At 55.7% G+C, this 16,748-nt stretch overlaps 1 protein-coding gene across 1 annotated transcript; it reads right to left on the bottom strand.

Moving 5' to 3' along the window:
• Window positions 1-6,528: 6,528 nt before the first annotated feature.
• Window positions 6,529-15,262, bottom strand: LOC132834559 (uncharacterized). The gene is made up of 3 exons (XM_060853501.1): window positions 15,055-15,262; window positions 13,017-13,119; window positions 6,529-7,438 (listed from the first exon to the last, which is right to left on the bottom strand). Exons 1-3 carry the CDS (start codon window positions 15,205-15,207, stop codon window positions 7,047-7,049), a joined length of 648 nt encoding a protein of 215 aa, XP_060709484.1. The 5' UTR covers window positions 15,208-15,262; the 3' UTR covers window positions 6,529-7,046.
• Between the last annotated feature and the right edge of the window lie 1,486 nt (window positions 15,263-16,748).

Below are 16,748 nucleotides of genomic sequence, written 5' to 3'. Positions count from 1 at the left end.
ATCCCTGGGCACTATGGGACAATTTCCCATTGTCAATCCACCCTAACCTGCACATCCCTGGACACTATGGGACAATTTCCCACGGCCAATCCACCTTAACCTGCACATCCCTGGGCACTATGGGACAATTTCCCATGGCCAACCCACCCTAACCTGCACATCCCTGGACACTATGGGACAAATTCCCATGGCCAATTCACCCTAACCTGCACATCCCTGGACACTACGGGACAATTCCCCAACGCCAATCCACCTTAACCTGCACATCCCTGGGCACTATGGGACAATTTCCCATGGCCAATCCCACCCTAACCTGCACATCCCTGGGCACTATGGGACAATTTCCCATGGCCAATCCTACCTGAACGTGAACATCCCTGGACACGATGGGACAATTTCCCATAGCCAATCCACCCTAACCTGCACCTCCCTGGACACTATGGGACAATTTCCCATGGCCAATGCACCTTAACCTGCACATCCCTGGGCACTATGCGACAATTTCCCATGGCCAATCCCACCCGAACCTGCACATCCCTGCACACTATGGGACAATTTCCCATGGCCAATCCACCCTAAACTGCACATCCCTGGGCACTATGGGACAATTTTCCAGAGCCAATCCACCCTAACCTGCACATCCCTGTGCACTATGGGACAATTTCCCATGGCCAATCCACCCTAACCTGCACATCCCTGGGCACTATGGGACAATTTCCCATGGCCAATCCACCCTAACCTGCACATCCCTGGGCACTATGGGACAATATCCCATGGCCAATCCACCCTAACCTGCACATCCCTGGGCACTATGGGACAATATCCCATGGCCAATCCACCCTAACCTGCATTTCTTTGGACTATGGGAGGAAACCGGAGCACCCGGAGGAAACCCACACAAACCCGGTGGGGAGAATGTGCAAACTCCGTGCAGACAGTTGCCCGAGGTGGGATCGAACCTGTGACCCTGGCTAACCACTGAACCACCGTGCTGCCCCTGTGTGAGAGAACCTGAAACTGGGGATGATAGATTACAAATACGGAGGCTTGCTGGAGAGGAACCCATTGAAAGTGGAGCTGAGGAAGCAGGTCGCATTCCCTGAGAGGTATGAGAGACTTCGGAATCCCTTCCTCAAAAGGAAGTGGATAGGGAATCCGTGAATAAATTCAAGGGGGGGTTAGATAGATTCCAGTTTACCCAGGGACACACGCTGATCGGGGTACGCAGGAGACCAGGTCGATATCATATGGGCCGTTATATAACTGAATACATGGACAGGTTCAAAGGGCCCCCTCTGCTATCTTGGCTGTATGTTCATGAGGACTATACACACTATACTATCCAATACCAAAAACTAAATCTGAAACAGGTGAAGGTTTGGGTAGCAAATTAGCCTCAGACAGCCTATATACAACACTATACCGCACCGGGAGACACTGTGTACAGTTCCGGTCTCTGTATCACACTGGGAGTCACTGTGTACAGTTCCTGTCTCTGTATCGCACTGGGAGTCACTGTGTACAGTTCCTGTCTCTGTATCGCACTGGGAGTCACTGTGTACAGTTCCGGTCTCTGTATCGCACTGGGAGTCACTGTGTACAGTTCCGGTCTCTGTATCGCACTGGGAGTCACTGTGAACAGTTCCGGTCTCTGTATCGCACTGGGAGTCACTGTGTACAGTTCCGGTCTCTGTATCGCACTGGGAGTCACTGTGTACAGTTCCGGTCTCTGTATCGCACTGGGAGACACTGTGTACAGTTCCGGTCTCTGTATCGCACTGGGAGACACTGTGTACAGTTCCTGTCTCTGTATCACACTGGGAGACACTGTGTACAGTTCCGGTCTCTGTATCACACTGGGAGACACTGTGTACAGTTCCGGTCTCTGTATCACACTGGGAGTCACTGTGTACAGTTCCTGTCTCTGTATCACACTGGGAGTCACTGTGTACAGTTCCTGTCTCTGTATCACACTGGGAGACACTGTGTACAGTTCCGGTCTCTGTATCGCACTGGGAGACACTGTGTACAGTTCCGGTCTCTGTATCGCACTGGGAGACACTGTGTACAGTTCCGGTCTCTGTATCACACTGGGAGACACTGTGTACAGTTCCGGTCTCTGTATCACACTGGGAGTCACTGTGTACAGTTCCGGTCTCTGTATCACACTGGGAGTCACTGTGTACAGTTCCAGTCTCTGTATCACACTGGGAGACACTGTGTACAGTTCCGGTCTCTGTATCACACTGGGAGTCACTGTGTACAGTTCCTGTCTCTGTATCACACTGGGAGACACTGTGTACAGTTCCAGTCTCTGTATCGCACTGGGAGACACTGTGTACAGTTCCGGTCTCTGTATCGCACTGGGAGACACTGTGTACAGTTCCGGTCTCTGTATCACACTGGGAGACACTGTGTACAGTTCCGGTCTCTGTATCACACTGGGAGTCACTGTGTACAGTTCCGGTCTCTGTATCACACTGGGAGACACTGTGTACAGTTCCGGTCTCTGTATCACACTGGGAGTCACTGTGTACAGTTCCGGTCTCTGTATCACACTGGGAGACACTGTGTACAGTTCCGGTCTCTGTATCACACTGGGAGTCACTGTGTACAGTTCCGGTCTCTGTATCACACTGGGAGTCACTGTGTACAGTTCCAGTCTCTGTATCGCACTGGGAGTCACTGTGTACAGTTCCAGTCTCTGTATCGCACTGGGAGTCACTGTGTACAGTTCCGGTCTCTGTATCACACTGGGAGTCACTGTGTACAGTTGGGTGCTGAATGTCTTGTTCTGAGACTAATGTGTGTTGATACCAAGCCTGGCTGCAGGCTGGGGGAGAGAAACGGAGCAGAACCCTCACCTCTGGTGTGATGTTTCTTCAGATGGGTTACGTTGTTGATGCTGATGAGCAAGTTGTCATTGACACATCCGTATTAATAATTCAAGGCATTGACGCAGACCTGACGGGATCTCCATGGAGATATTCCCCACTGCAGGGCTGGACGGGTGCATTATTGCCAAAAATTGACAACGGAAATCCGAGGGGGTATGAGGAAATGTTTCCGTCTTCAGAGAACGTCAGAAAGTGAAACTTGAATTCCCAGGCTGTGGTGGAGATAAATCCTGCATGACGTGTTTGAAGGGAAGATAGGAAATCCCCACGGGAAGGGAAGCAGGCAGTGATGGGGTAAGATGCCAAGGGGGCGATTGCTGAGACACGGTCAGCTGCTGCAGGAAGCCCACACTTGTCTGACGCAGGACATGCCAAATGGCTGTGACATGAATGTAAACAAATTAGGAGGATCTAGCAATCGACAAAAGGAAAACTTCCCTACATTGGAGCGATCCCAACTGATCCTGGGCCTCTCTGACACTGGGTCACTCTGCAACCACCCACTGTCTCTGGGACACTCTGTCCTGACCCTCTGACACTGGGACACACTGTACTGACCCTCTGACACTGGGTCACTCTGCACTGACCCTCTGACACTGGGACACTCTGCACTGACCCTCTGACACTGGGATACTCTGCACTGACCCTCTGACACTGGGATACTCTGCACTGACCCTCTGACACTGGGATACTCTGCACTGACCCTCTGACACTGGGACACTCTGCACTGACCCTCTGTCACTGGGATACTCTGCACTGACCCTCTGTCACTGGGATACTCTGTACTGACCCTCTGTCACTGGGATACTCTGCACTGACCCTCTGACACTGGGACACTCTGCACTGACCCTCTGACACTGGGATACTCTGCACTGACCCTCTGACACTGGGACACTCTGTACTGACCCTCTGACACTGGGACACTCTGCACTGACCCTCTGTCACTGGGATACTCTGTACTGACCCTCTGACACTGGGACACATTGTACTGACCCTCTGTCACTGGGGCGCTCTGTACTGACCCTCTGTCACTGGGGCACTCTGTACTGACCCTCTGGGACAGCATGGACGGGTTGGGCCGAAGGGTCTGTTTCCGTGCTGTACATCTCTCTGACTCTAAATGGGACTAGATTAGGTCAGGATATCTGGGTCAGCATGGACGGGTTGGGCCGAAGGGCCTGTTTCCGTGCTGGACCTCTCTAGGACTCAATGACAATGGCAGATGAGCTTTCCAGCCTGTTTTCACTGGCAATTGGTTCTGCTGATGTGGGGATAGTGGCAGCTGTCACAGAGGACGACAAGTCAGAGAGCCGGGGGTGGGGGTTCCCTCCTGGAGAATTGCAGCAAAGGTGGGCGCCGCAGGGAGTGGGGCGCGTTATTTCCCCCTCCAACTCTATTTGGATTTAATCTCTGCCCTGCCCTCCCCTTCGCTGTTTTGATCACACAGCATTGCCCTTCGATGTGAAGGACACTGCTAGTCACTGGCCACTCGGGTGTTTTCCTATCTTCCTGGTGGTGGGAATATAAAGATTTACACACTTGTTGTTTCTCACTGTGTCCGACACCAGCGCGCGCGCACACACACACACGCTGGGGATAAATAAAACATTCCCAAATACTTCCACCGAACTGCAGGAACCAGAAGTGTAAGGAAAACAAAAGCTGACCAGTCAGGAGTAGAGAAACTGGAAGGCGACGTCACGAAGGGATTAAACCGCCCGAGAGGAAATACCGAGCTAAAGAGAAACACCAACCCGGCAAAACTACTGTCTCCGAAACAACCGCAGGTTGGCATCCAGGGTAGGAGTGAGGTTCATCTACACGTAGCCAATTCACAGGCACTCAGTGAAAAGTGTAAATGCTGGACCGTTCAGATGGGGTCTGCTCGCTCGACCATTATTCATTATCCAACAGTCGGACTGAGGGGGACTGTGTAACACGATGGCATTATCTCCAATATTTACAAACTGATGATAAACTGTACCGGGTTTGTGTGTGGGAACGCGTGCCCGGGTGTGAATGTGCACAGGTGAGCACGAGTGTGTGGATGAGAGAGTGAGTGTGAGTTTGAGTGTGTATGTGAGTGCGTGTGTGAATATGAGTATCTGGGTGTGAGAGAGTGGGGGGGGGTGTGGGTGTAGGTGCATGGACGTGTGTGCATGGGTGTGCATGCACATGTGAGAGTGTGAATGTGTGCACGTGGACGTGTGTATGTGGGTGTGCGTGTTGGGATGTGTGCGTGTTGGGATGTGTGCGTGTGGGAGTGGGCATGTGTCCGTAAGTGTGGGCATGTGTGCGTGTGCCTGGGTGAGTGTGGGAGTGACTGAGTGTTTGTGGGTGCGTGTGTGTGGGTGTAGATGGGTGTGTGGGTATGACTGAGCATGAGAGAGTGTTAGCGTGCATGTGTATGGGCGACTGGGTGGGGACATGTGTGCGTGGGTGTGGATGTGTGAGGGTGTGTATTTTTGTGTGGGCGTGAGTGTGTGTTGGTGGAGGCGTGTGTGTGTGCATGTGGTTTTGTGTGTGTGTGTGGCTGTGTGTGGTGTGTGTAGGCATGTGTTTGTGGGTGTGGGTATGTGTGTCGGTGTGGGCGGTTGTGCATGGTTGAGTGTGGGGGCATGTGCGGAGGTAAGTGTGTGATGTGGATGTATGTGTGGGTGTTGGCGTGGGTGCGTGTAGGTGTGGGCAAATGTGTGGGTATAGGCATGGGTGCGTGTGTGTGGGCATGAGTGTGTGGGTGCGGGCATGTGTGTCGGTGTGGACATAGGCTTGGGTGCGTGTGTGAGGGTGTTGGGGGGGGCGAGTGTGGGGGGGCGAGTGTTTGGGGGGGGAGAGTGTTTGGGGGGGGAGAGTGTTTGGGGGGGGAGAGTGTTTGGGGGGGGAGAGTGTTTGGGGGGGAGAGTGTTTGGGGGGGAGAGTGTTTGGGGGGGAGAGTGGTTTGGGGGGGAGAGTGTTTGGGGGGGAGAGTGTTTGGGGGGGAGAGTGGTGGGGGGGGGGAGAGTGGTTGGGGGGGGGAGAGTGGTTTGGGGGGGAGAGTGGTTTGGGGGGGAGAGTGGTTTGGGGGTGAGTGTGTGGGGGGATGTGAGTGTGTGGGGGTGAGAGTGTGGGGGTGAGAGTGTGGGGGTGAGAGAGTGTGGGGGTGAGAGAGTGTGGGGGTGAGAGTGTGTGGGGGTGAGAGTGTGTGGGGGTGAGAGTGTGTGGGGGTGAGTGAGTGTGGGGGTGAGAGAGTGTGGGGGTGAGAGAGTGTGGGGGTGAGAGAGTGGGGGGGTGAGAGAGTGTGGGGGTGAGAGAGTGTGGGGGTGAGAGAGTGTGGGGGTGAGAGTGTGTGGGGGTGAGAGTGTGTGGGGGTGAGAGAGTGTGGGGGTGAGAGAGTGTGGGGGTGAGAGAGTGTGGGGGTGAGAGAGTGTGGGGGGTGAGAGAGTGTGGGGGGGGTGAGAGAGTGTGGGGGTGAGAGAGTGTGGGGGTGAGAGAGTGTGGGGGTGAGAGAGTGTGGGGGAGAGAGAGTGGGGGGGTGAGAGTGTGGGGGGGTGGGAGTGATCAGTGATGTCAGCCTCACGTTTCGCTCTGTCCGACATGGCGATGAGGTGCCTCTTTGACATTTGACCTTTGACCGGAGGCGGAGGCGGAGACATACAAAGACAGGACCATTTTATTCGTCAGTAATTTCAAACATTGGTCTAAAAATGAGAAAGAACAGTTTCAGAAACGAGGGACAATGGGAGGGGGGTGTCCAACAGGCGACAAACAGGGGGGACTCATTGTGAGTTGTGTTTGCACTGCTACTCTGTCAGCAGTGATTGGGGATGGGGGGGGTTGGGGAGGGGTAGATAAGACGGTAAACGTAAGGCAACAGGTTTACTTAGAGTTCGACATTTCGTCCAAGTCGATGCTAACTTGCCAGCCAATCAGCACCGTTCTCTCTCCGTGGCTGTCAGCATCTGAAATTTGGCATTCTTGCGAATGGTCCTGAAGTGGGCCCGATTAAAGGATGTTAAAGCAACGTTCGCCACGGGTGACCTGGAACCGGAGTGACGCCTGAGAGTTATCGGGAGAAGGCTTTTCCCAGTGTTTATGGCTCCCCCTTCGTTGGGGAGGGAAGGGAGGGGGTGAGGTTTGGTGAAGGTTTCGTCTGCCTGGGCCGCCCCCTTGCTAGTCGTAGTCCCGCAGCTTGCTCTGGTGAAGCCGGTATTCTACCTCGGCCAGCTGGTGTTCCAGGGCAGAGACCTTGCTCTCCAGGACGTGCCGGTCCGAGGAGCAGCACCCGCTGCCGCCGCCGAACGGGAGGGAGAGGTGGCCCAGCAGGAGGTAGGCCGCACCCAGGCCCAGCAGCAGGGCGTTCCTCCGGCCCTCGTCCTCGCAAGTGACCACCACGTAGCCGGCGGCCAGGAAGAGCAGGGCCAGCTTGACCAGCCAGAGGAGCCGCCCGACCAGGTAGCCCAGCAGCCGCAGGGCGGCCGAGAGCGCCAGGTAGAGCAGCAGGCCGGCCAGGCCCAGGCTCAGGGCACGCCGCAGTGTCTCCCGGTCCGTCCCCAGCTCCTCACCTACAGGGGGGGGAGGAGGCAGAGAAGAGGCAAAGCGAGGGTTAGGACCGTGGCAGGAACCTCAGGGCGGGTTGATAAACATGGCGCAGGAAAGGATCAGGCTGTCTCAGAGATTCAGCAGGAGCTCTTCATCAGGAATGTTCCAGATCCTTATCCCAGTCCCAACCTTCCAATCCCACCCTAACCTGCACATCCCTGGGCACTATGGGACAATTTCCCATGGCCAATCCCACCCTAACCTGCACATCCCTGGGCACTATGGGACAATTCCCCATGGCCAATCCCACCCTAACCTGCACATCGCTGGGCACTATGGGACAATTCCCCATGGCCAATCCACCCTAACCTGCACATCCCTGGGCACTATGGGACAATTCCCCATGGCCAATCCCACCCTAACCTGCACATCCCTGGGCACTATGGGACAATTTCCCATGGCGAACCCACCCTAACCTGCACATCCCTGGACACTATGGGACAATTCCCCATGGCCAATCCACCCTAACCTGCACATCCCTGGGCACTATGGGACAATTTCCCATGGCCAATCCCACCCTAACCTGCACATCCCTGGGCACTATGGGACAATTTCCCATGGCCAATCCACCCTAACCTGCACATCCCTGGGCACTAGGGGACAATTTCCCATGGCCAATCCACCCTAACCTGCACATCCCTGGGCACTATGGGACAATTTCCCATGGCCAATCCACCCTAACCTGCACATCCCTGGGCACTAGGGGACAATTTCCCATGGCCAACCCACCCTAACCTACACATCCCTGGACACTATGGGACAATTTCCCATGGCCAATCCACCCTAACCTGCACATCCCTGGGCACTATGGGACAATTCCCCATGGCCAATCCCACCCTAACCTGCACATCCCTGGGACACTATGGGACAATTTCCCATGGCCAACCCACCCTAACCTGCACATCCCTGGGCACTATGGGACAATTTCCCATGGCGAACCCACCCTAACCTGCACATCCCTGGACACTATGGGACAATTCCATATGGCCAATCCACCCTAACCTGCACATCCCTGGGCACTATGGGACAATTTCCCATGGCCAATCCCACCCTAACCTGCACATCCCTGGGCACTATGGGACAATTTCCCATGGCCAATCCACCCTAACCTGCACATCCCTGGGCACTATGGGACAATTTCCCATGGCCAATCCCACCCTAACCTGCACATCCCTGGGCACTATGGGACAATTTCCCATGGCCAATCCACCCTAACCTGCACATCCCTGGGCACTAGGGGACAATTTCCCATGGCCAATCCACCCTAACCTGCACATCCCTGGGCACTATGGGACAATTTCCCATGGCCAATCCACCCTAACCTGCACATCTCTGGGCACTATGGGACAATTCCCCATGGCCAACCCACCCTAACCTGCACATCCCTGGACACTATGGGACAATTTCCCATGGCCAATCCACCCTAACCTGCACATCCCTGGGCACTATGGGACAATTCCCCATGGCCAATCCCACCCTAACCTGCACATCCCTGGGACACTATGGGACAATTTCCCATGGCCAACCCACCCTAACCTGCACATCCCTGGGCACTATGGGACAATTCCCCATGGCCAATACACCCTAACCTGCACATCCCTGGGCACTATGGGACAATTCCCCATGGCCAATCCACCCTAACCTGCACATCCCTGGGCACTATGGGACAATTTCCCATGGCCAACCCACCCTAACCTGCACATCCCTGGGCACTATGGGACAATTTCCCATGGCCAATCCACCCTAACCTGCACATCCCTGGGCACTATGGGACAATTTCCCATGGCCAACCCACCCTAACCTGCACATCCCTGGGCACTATGGGACAATTTCCCATGGCCAACCCACCCTAACCTGTACATCCCTGGGCACTATGGGACAATTTCCCATGGCCAATCCACCCTAACCTACACATCCCTGGGCACTATGGGACAATTTCCCATGGCCAATCCACCCTAACCTGCACATCCCTGGGCACTATAGGACAATTTCCCATGGCCAATCCACCCTAACCTGCACATCCCTGGGCACTATGGGACAATTTCCCATGGCCAATCCACCCTAACCTGCACATCCCTGGGCACTATGGGACAATTTCCCATGGCCAACCCACCCTAACCTGTACATCCCTGGGCACTATGGGACAATTTCCCATGGCCAATCCACCCTAACCTACACATCCCTGGGCACTATGGGACAATTTCCCATGGCCAATCCACCCTAACCTGTACATCCCTGGGCACTATGGGACAATTTCCCATGGCCAATTCACCCTAACCTGCACATCCCTGGACACTATGGGACAATTTCCCATGGCCAATCCCACCCTAACCTGCACATCCCTGGGCACTATGGGACAATTTCCCACGGCCAATGCACCCTAACCTGCACATCCCTGGGCACTATGGGTAATTTAGCATGGCCAATCCACCGTAAGGAAGGATGTTCTCAAACCAGTGAGTGGGGAGCAAAGATATTCTGGATACAGGGAGCGTTGCAGTGACTGGGGAATGGTCGGTCACTCGACACAATGCAGAGAGAAAGGAAACCCAGGATTCTCGGAAACCCAACGAGGACGGGAAGCAGTGGTGGCTGGAAACGCCGCTCCCTTTTGTGAGCTATTTGCTTTCTTGTGGTTAATACCCTTGAGTTCTCGGAGCAGTAGTTACCTTCTTGAATAAGTCGTTGCATTGTTTTGGAACTTTGAGGTTGAGGGTGGGGGGTGGGTGGAAAAAAAATACAAGAGCAAAACGACAGAACGTTAAAAAGGAGGAAGGTCAGGGCCCACATGGGGAAGGGAATCCAAGTGAGAAATGAACCTGCACTGCTGTCTGACCCAGCTGTGAAACTGCACAGCTCACCATCACTGCTGCTCAACATTTACACATTCCTGTAAATTGGGGTGCGTGCAAAAAAAGAGAGAAAAAAATAACAAACACACAGAACTGGCTCAAAGGTAGAAGACAGAGGGTGGTGGTGGAGGGTTGTTTTTCAGACTGGAGGCCTGTGACCAGGGGAGTGCCACAAGGATCGGTGCTGGGTCCTCTACTTTTTGTCATTTCCATAAATGATTTGGATGCGAGCATTAGGGGTACAGTTAGTAAGTTTGCAGATGACCCCAAAATTGGAGGGTGTAGTGGACAGCGAAGAGGGTTCCCTCAGATTACAACAGGATCTGGACCAGATGGGCCAATGGGCTGAGAAGGGGCAGATGGAGTTTAATTCAGATAAATGTGAGGTGCTGCATTTTGGGAAAGCAAATCTTAGCAGGACTTATACACTTCATGGTAAGGTCCTGGGGAGTGTTGCTGAACAAAGAGACCTTGGAGTGCAGGTTCATAGTTCCTTGAAAGTGGAGTCGCAGGTAGATAGGATAGTGAAGGCAGCGTTTGGTATGCTTTCCTTTATTGGTCAGAGTATTGAGTACAGGAATTGGGAGGGTCATGTTGCGGCTGTACAGGACATTGGTTAGGCCACTGTTGGAATATTGTGTACAATTCTGGTCTCCTTCCTATCGGAAAGATGTTGTGAAACTTGAAAGGGTTCAGAAAAGATTTACAAGGATGTTGCCAGGGTTGGAGGGTCTGAGCTACAGGGAGAGGCTGAACAGGCTGGGGCTGTTTTCCCTGGAGCGTCGGGGGCTGAGGGGTGACCATATAGAGGTTTATAAAACCATGAGGGGCATGGATAGGGTAAATAGGCAAAGTCTTTTCCCCCTGGGGTGGGGGAGTCCAGAACTAGAGGGGCATAGGTTTAGGGTGAGAGGGGAAAGGGACCTAAGGGGTAACGTTTTCACCCAGAGGGTGGTATGTGTATGGAATGAGCTGCCAGAGGAAGTGGTGGGGGCTGGTACAATGACAGCATTTAAAAGGTGGATGGGGACATGAATAGGAAGGGTTTAGAGGGAGATGGGCCAAGTGCTGGCACATGGGGCTAGATTAGGTTAGGATATCTGGGACAGCATGGACGGGTTGGGCCGAAGGGCCTGTTTCCGTGCTGTATGTCTCTCTGCCTTCAGTCTAGGTGAGTGGGTTCCCAGTTGCCTGGGTCTAACTCAGTGGAAATCCCTGACTGCCCTCCTCGCCCTCCACGTTCCTGGGAGAGAGACTTCCCCAAAAACCAGCCGCTCTGAGCTGTGTCTGAGACCCTCCATCCCCCACCTCAGGGCCCCAACAGTGCCTCACCCCATCAGGAGCCATGGAGGGGTTTCATACATGACTTTCAGGAAGGCCGGGGGTGGACAGCAGGGAGGTGGGACGCCAGACGATGCACGCTGCTGCCCTACCCACCCCGCATCAAACGCTGACACCCCTCCCCCAGCAGAGAGTGGGGTCTGGTTCTGGGCTGTGCCTCTGCTGGACGGTGGAGCGACGCTGCCGCATGGTGGTGCGAGGCAGTACTGCAGGGGTCACCACCCATCACCGGGGAGTGGGTGGGGGCACAGAGAGTGACCGTGGAAGGGTGGGAGGGAGGAACGCTCCAGACGTGCGCCATTCTGCCCCCTCGAACCTTCTCTCCCGCTCGGCCAGATCTTGGCCACCCCGGGGGTCAGCATCGCCGCGGTTCTGACCTGCCACTCTGACCCTCAGCAGAATAACCCACCCAGAGCTATTCCCCAAACTGATCACTCCGGACTAATCCCACCCTAACCTGGACATCCCTGGGCACTATGGGACAATTTCCCATGGCCAATCCCACCCTAACCTGCACATCCCTGGGCACTATGGGACAATTTCCCATGGCCAATCCCACCCTAACCTGCACATCCCTGGGCACTATGGGACAATTTCCCATGGCCAATCCCACCCTAACCTGCACATCCCTGGGCACTATGGGACAATTTCCCATGGCCAATCCCACCCTAACCTACACATCCCTGGGCACTATGGGACAATTTCCCATGGCCAATCCACCCTAACCTGCACATCCCTGGGCACTATGGGACAATTTCCCATGGCCAATCCACCCTAACCTGCACATCCCTGGGCACTATGGGACAATTTCCCATGGCCAATCCCACCCTAACCTACACATCCCTGGGACACTATGGGACAATTTCCCATGGCCAATCCACCCTAACCTACACATCCCTGGGCACTATGGGACAATTTCCCATGGCCAATCCACCCTAACCTGCACATCCCTGGGCACTATGGGACCATTTCCCATGGCCAAACCCACCATAACCTGGACATGTTTGGATTGTGGGAGGAAACCCTGCGCAGACACGGGGAGAATGTGCAAACTCCACACAGACAGCCGCCCCTCCCTCTCACCAAGGGTGGGACCGAACCTGGCACTGGAGGGCAGCGGTGCCAACCACTGAGACACCATCCCACCCCTTCCTCAATCTCACCCTCCCTCCTTGAACGATCAGCCTGAAGCTTAAGTTGTCTCTGTGCGGAGATGTCCCCCCGTCTCAATCTCACTCCCGGTGGGGGCCTGCTGAAGAGAATGTCCCTCACACTGCCCGTACCCCACCTCCCCAATTCCCCCCCCCCTCCACTCCCCCACCCCCTGGTGCTAGTGAGGGTCACTAACCTTTAATCCCCAAAGCATCCAGCAAATCCGAGCACAACTCAGCCAGCCCACTGACCATGACCTTGGCGCTGTCCATCGCGACTTGCCAGTACTGCAGCAGGGTCTAGGGGCAGAAAGGGAAAACAATAAGAGAGGGCAGGGAGGGGCGTCACGTTACACACGCGCAGAGGGGGGTCCCAAGACAAGGACAGGAAGCCGAGGGGGCTGCCGAGACCAGCAGAGGAGGAGCAAGGGTCGCAGCGGAGGAGGGGGGGGGGAGGGGAATGAGGGACGGACAGACAGAGGCTGCGTTCCGAATGTGAAGGGGAGACAGGATTCATTACAGAGGGCGGGGGAGGGGGCAGAACCCGACTGACCACGAGGGGGTGGGGAGAAGGTGACAGACTGTGAAGTGGGGGTTGGGTGGGAAGGGGAAAGACTGTGAGGGGGAGGGAGTGACAGACTGTGAGGGGGGGAGTGACAGACTGTGAGGGGGGGGAGTGACAGACTGTGAGGGGGGGGAGTGACAGACTGTTGGGGGGGGGAGTGACAGACTGTGAAGGGGGGGGAATGACAGACTGTTGGGGGGGGGAGTGACAGACTGTGAAGGGGGGGAGTGACAGACTGTGAGGGGGGGGAGTGACAGACTGTGAGGGGGGGGAGTGACAGACTGTGAGGGGGGGGAGTGACAGACTGTGAGGGGGGGAGTGACAGACTGTGAAGGGGGGGGGAGTGACAGACTGTGAGGGGGGGGAGTGACAGACTGTGAGGGGGGGGAGTGACAGACTGTGAGGGGGGGGAGTGACAGACTGTGTGGGGGGGGAGTGACAGACTGTGTGGGGGGGGAGTGACAAACTGTGTGGGGGGGGAGTGACAGACTGTGTGGGGGGGGGAGTGACAGCCTGTGGGGGGGGAGTGACAGACTGTGAGGGGGGGGAGTGACAGACTGTGAGGGGGGGAGTGACAGACTGTGAGGGGGGGGAGTGACAGACTGTGTGGGGGGGGAGTGACAGACTGTGAGGGGGGGAGTGACAGACTGTGTGGGGGGGGGAGTGACAGACTGTGAGGGGGGGAGTGACAGACTGTGAAGGGGGGGGAGTGACAGACTGTGAGGGGGGGGAGTGACAGACTGTGAGGGGGGGGAGTGACAGACTGTGAGGGAGGGGGGGAGTGACAGACTGTGAGGGGGGGGAATGACAGACTGTGGGGGGGGGAGTGACAGACTGTGAGGGAGGGGGGGAGTGACAGACTGTGAGGGGGGGAGTGACAGACTGTGAGGGGGGGGAGTGACAGACTGTGTGGGGGGGGGGAGTGACAGACTGTGTGGGGGGGGAGTGACAGACTGTGAGGGAGGGGGGGAGTGACAGACTGTGAGGGGGGGGAGTGACAGACTGTGAGGGGGGGGAGTGACAGACTGTGGGGGGGGGGGAGTGACAGACTGTGAGGGAGGGGGGGAGTGACAGACTGTGAGGGGGGGGAGTGACAGACTGTGTGGGGGGGGGGGAGTGACAGACTGTGAGGGGGGGGAGTGACAGACTGTGAGGGGGGGGAGTGACAGACTGTGTGGGGGGGGGGGGAGTGACAGACTGTGTGGGGGGGGAGTGACAGACTGTGGGGGGGGGGAGTGACAGACTGTGAGGGGGGTATATATATAAATGTATAAATATATGATATATAACAGTGTAATGTATAGATGTATAATGTGTACATTATAAACATTATATAATACTCATCCATAACATAATATTTACATATTATATATATACGTACACTATATAATTGTATATTATATATAACAATAAACATTTAACCCTGATGCAGTGATGTGTGATATATAAATAATATAATCATTAATACTATCATAAACATTATAAATAATATGCTAATCCTAATTTGCATATATGTTAAACAGACACAATCAGCCAATCAGGAGGCGCCCCGCCCATTGCTGGCCCTGGCCCCGCCCCCCCCGAGCTCGGGCCTAGCTCCCGCCCTGAAGCCTCGGCCTTTCCTGTTCCTCCCGGCCCCAGACCCCCGAGGAGTGGGCGGTGTCGGTCACCTCCCGGACGGGCTCCGGCAGCATCCCCCTGAGGGCGGCGGCCGCCTGCCGGAAGACGTTGGCGGCGGAGGCCGGGTGCGGCTGGGCCCCGCTGCCCCGGAGCAGGAGCAGGAGGAGGAGGAGGAGGACGGGGATCCCGGGCCGCGGCGCCATGTCTCCGTCCGCCCGCCGGCACCCGCAGCTTCAACAGCGGCGTCCGCGCAGGCGCCGCGCATGCGCGAGCAGTGGCGCAGGCTCTGATCGCGGGCACCGCGGGGCCGGCGCTGGCCACGCCCCCTCCCCGCGGGGGAAGGGGTTCGAATCCCGACACCGCCCCCAGTGACTATGGGGCACTTCCCCATGGCCAATCCACCCTAACCCCGGGGCACTATGGGACACTTCCCCATGGCCAATCCACCCTAACCCCGGGGCACTATGGGACACTTCCCCATGGCCAATCCACCCCAACCCCAGGGCACTATGGGACACTTCCCCATGGCCAATCCACCCCAACCCCAGGGCACTATGGGACACTTCCCCATGGCCAATCCACCCTAACCCTGGGGCACTATGGGACACTTCCCCATGGCCAATCCACCCCAACCCCAGGGCACTATGGGGCACTTCCCCATGGCCAATCCACCCCAACCCCAGGGCACTATGGGACACTTCCCCATGGCCAATCCACCCTAACCCCAGGGCACTATGGGACACTTCCCCATGCTGCAAATGTGTTGCTGGTCAAAGCACAGCAGGTTAGGCAGCATCTCAGGAATAGAGAACTCGACGTTTCGAGCATAAACCCTTCATCAGGAATAAGAGAGAGAGAGCCAAGCAGGCTAAGATAAAAGGTAGGGAGGAGGGACTAGGGGGAGGGGAGATGACCTGGGGGGGTGCAGTGAGAGAGGGACTCACTGAAATCCTTGTAGAGGGAGGAAGAGAGCTTCTTCAAGGAAGGCATCCTTGTAAGAGGATTCGCAGTCGGTTAAAATCTTCGAGTAAAAAATGAGGTCTGCAGATGCTGGATTCGAGTAAAAAATGAGGTCTGCAGCATCTGCAGACCTCATTTTTTACTCGAAGATTTTAACCTACTGCGAATCCTCTTACAAGGATGCCTTCCTTGAAGAAGCTCTCTTCCTCCCTCTACAAGGATTTCAGTGAGTCCCTCTCTCACTGCACCCCCCAGGTCATCTCCCCTCCCCCTAGTCCCTCCTCCCTACCTTTTATCTTAGCCTGCTTGGCTCTCTCTCTCTTATTCCTGATGAAGGGCTTATGCTCGAAACGTCGAATTCTCTATTCCTGAGATGCTGCCTAACCTGCTGTGCTTTGACCAGCAACACATTTGCAGCTGTGATCTCCAGCATCTGCAGACCTCATTTTTTACACTTCCCCATGGCCAATCCACCCCAACCCCAGGGCACTATGGGACACTTCCCCATGGCCAATCCACCCCAACCCCAGGGCACTATGGGACACTTCCCCATGGCCAATCCTCCCCAACCCCAGGGCACTATGGGACACTTCCCCATGGCCAATCCTCCCCAACCCCAGGGCACTATGGGACACTTCCCCATGGCCAATCCACCCCAACCCTGGGGCACTATGGGACACTTCCCCATGGCCAATCCTCCCCAACCCCAGGGCACTATGGGACACTTCCCCATGGCCAATCCTCCCCAACCCCAGGGCACTATGGGACACTTCCCCATGGCCAA

This window comes from Hemiscyllium ocellatum, chromosome 40, assembly GCF_020745735.1.
Source record: "Hemiscyllium ocellatum isolate sHemOce1 chromosome 40, sHemOce1.pat.X.cur, whole genome shotgun sequence".
NCBI classification, from domain to species: domain Eukaryota; kingdom Metazoa; phylum Chordata; class Chondrichthyes; order Orectolobiformes; family Hemiscylliidae; genus Hemiscyllium; species Hemiscyllium ocellatum.
Note: the sequence above shows the minus strand (reverse complement) of the source record. Positions and strands in the feature narration are given on the sequence as shown.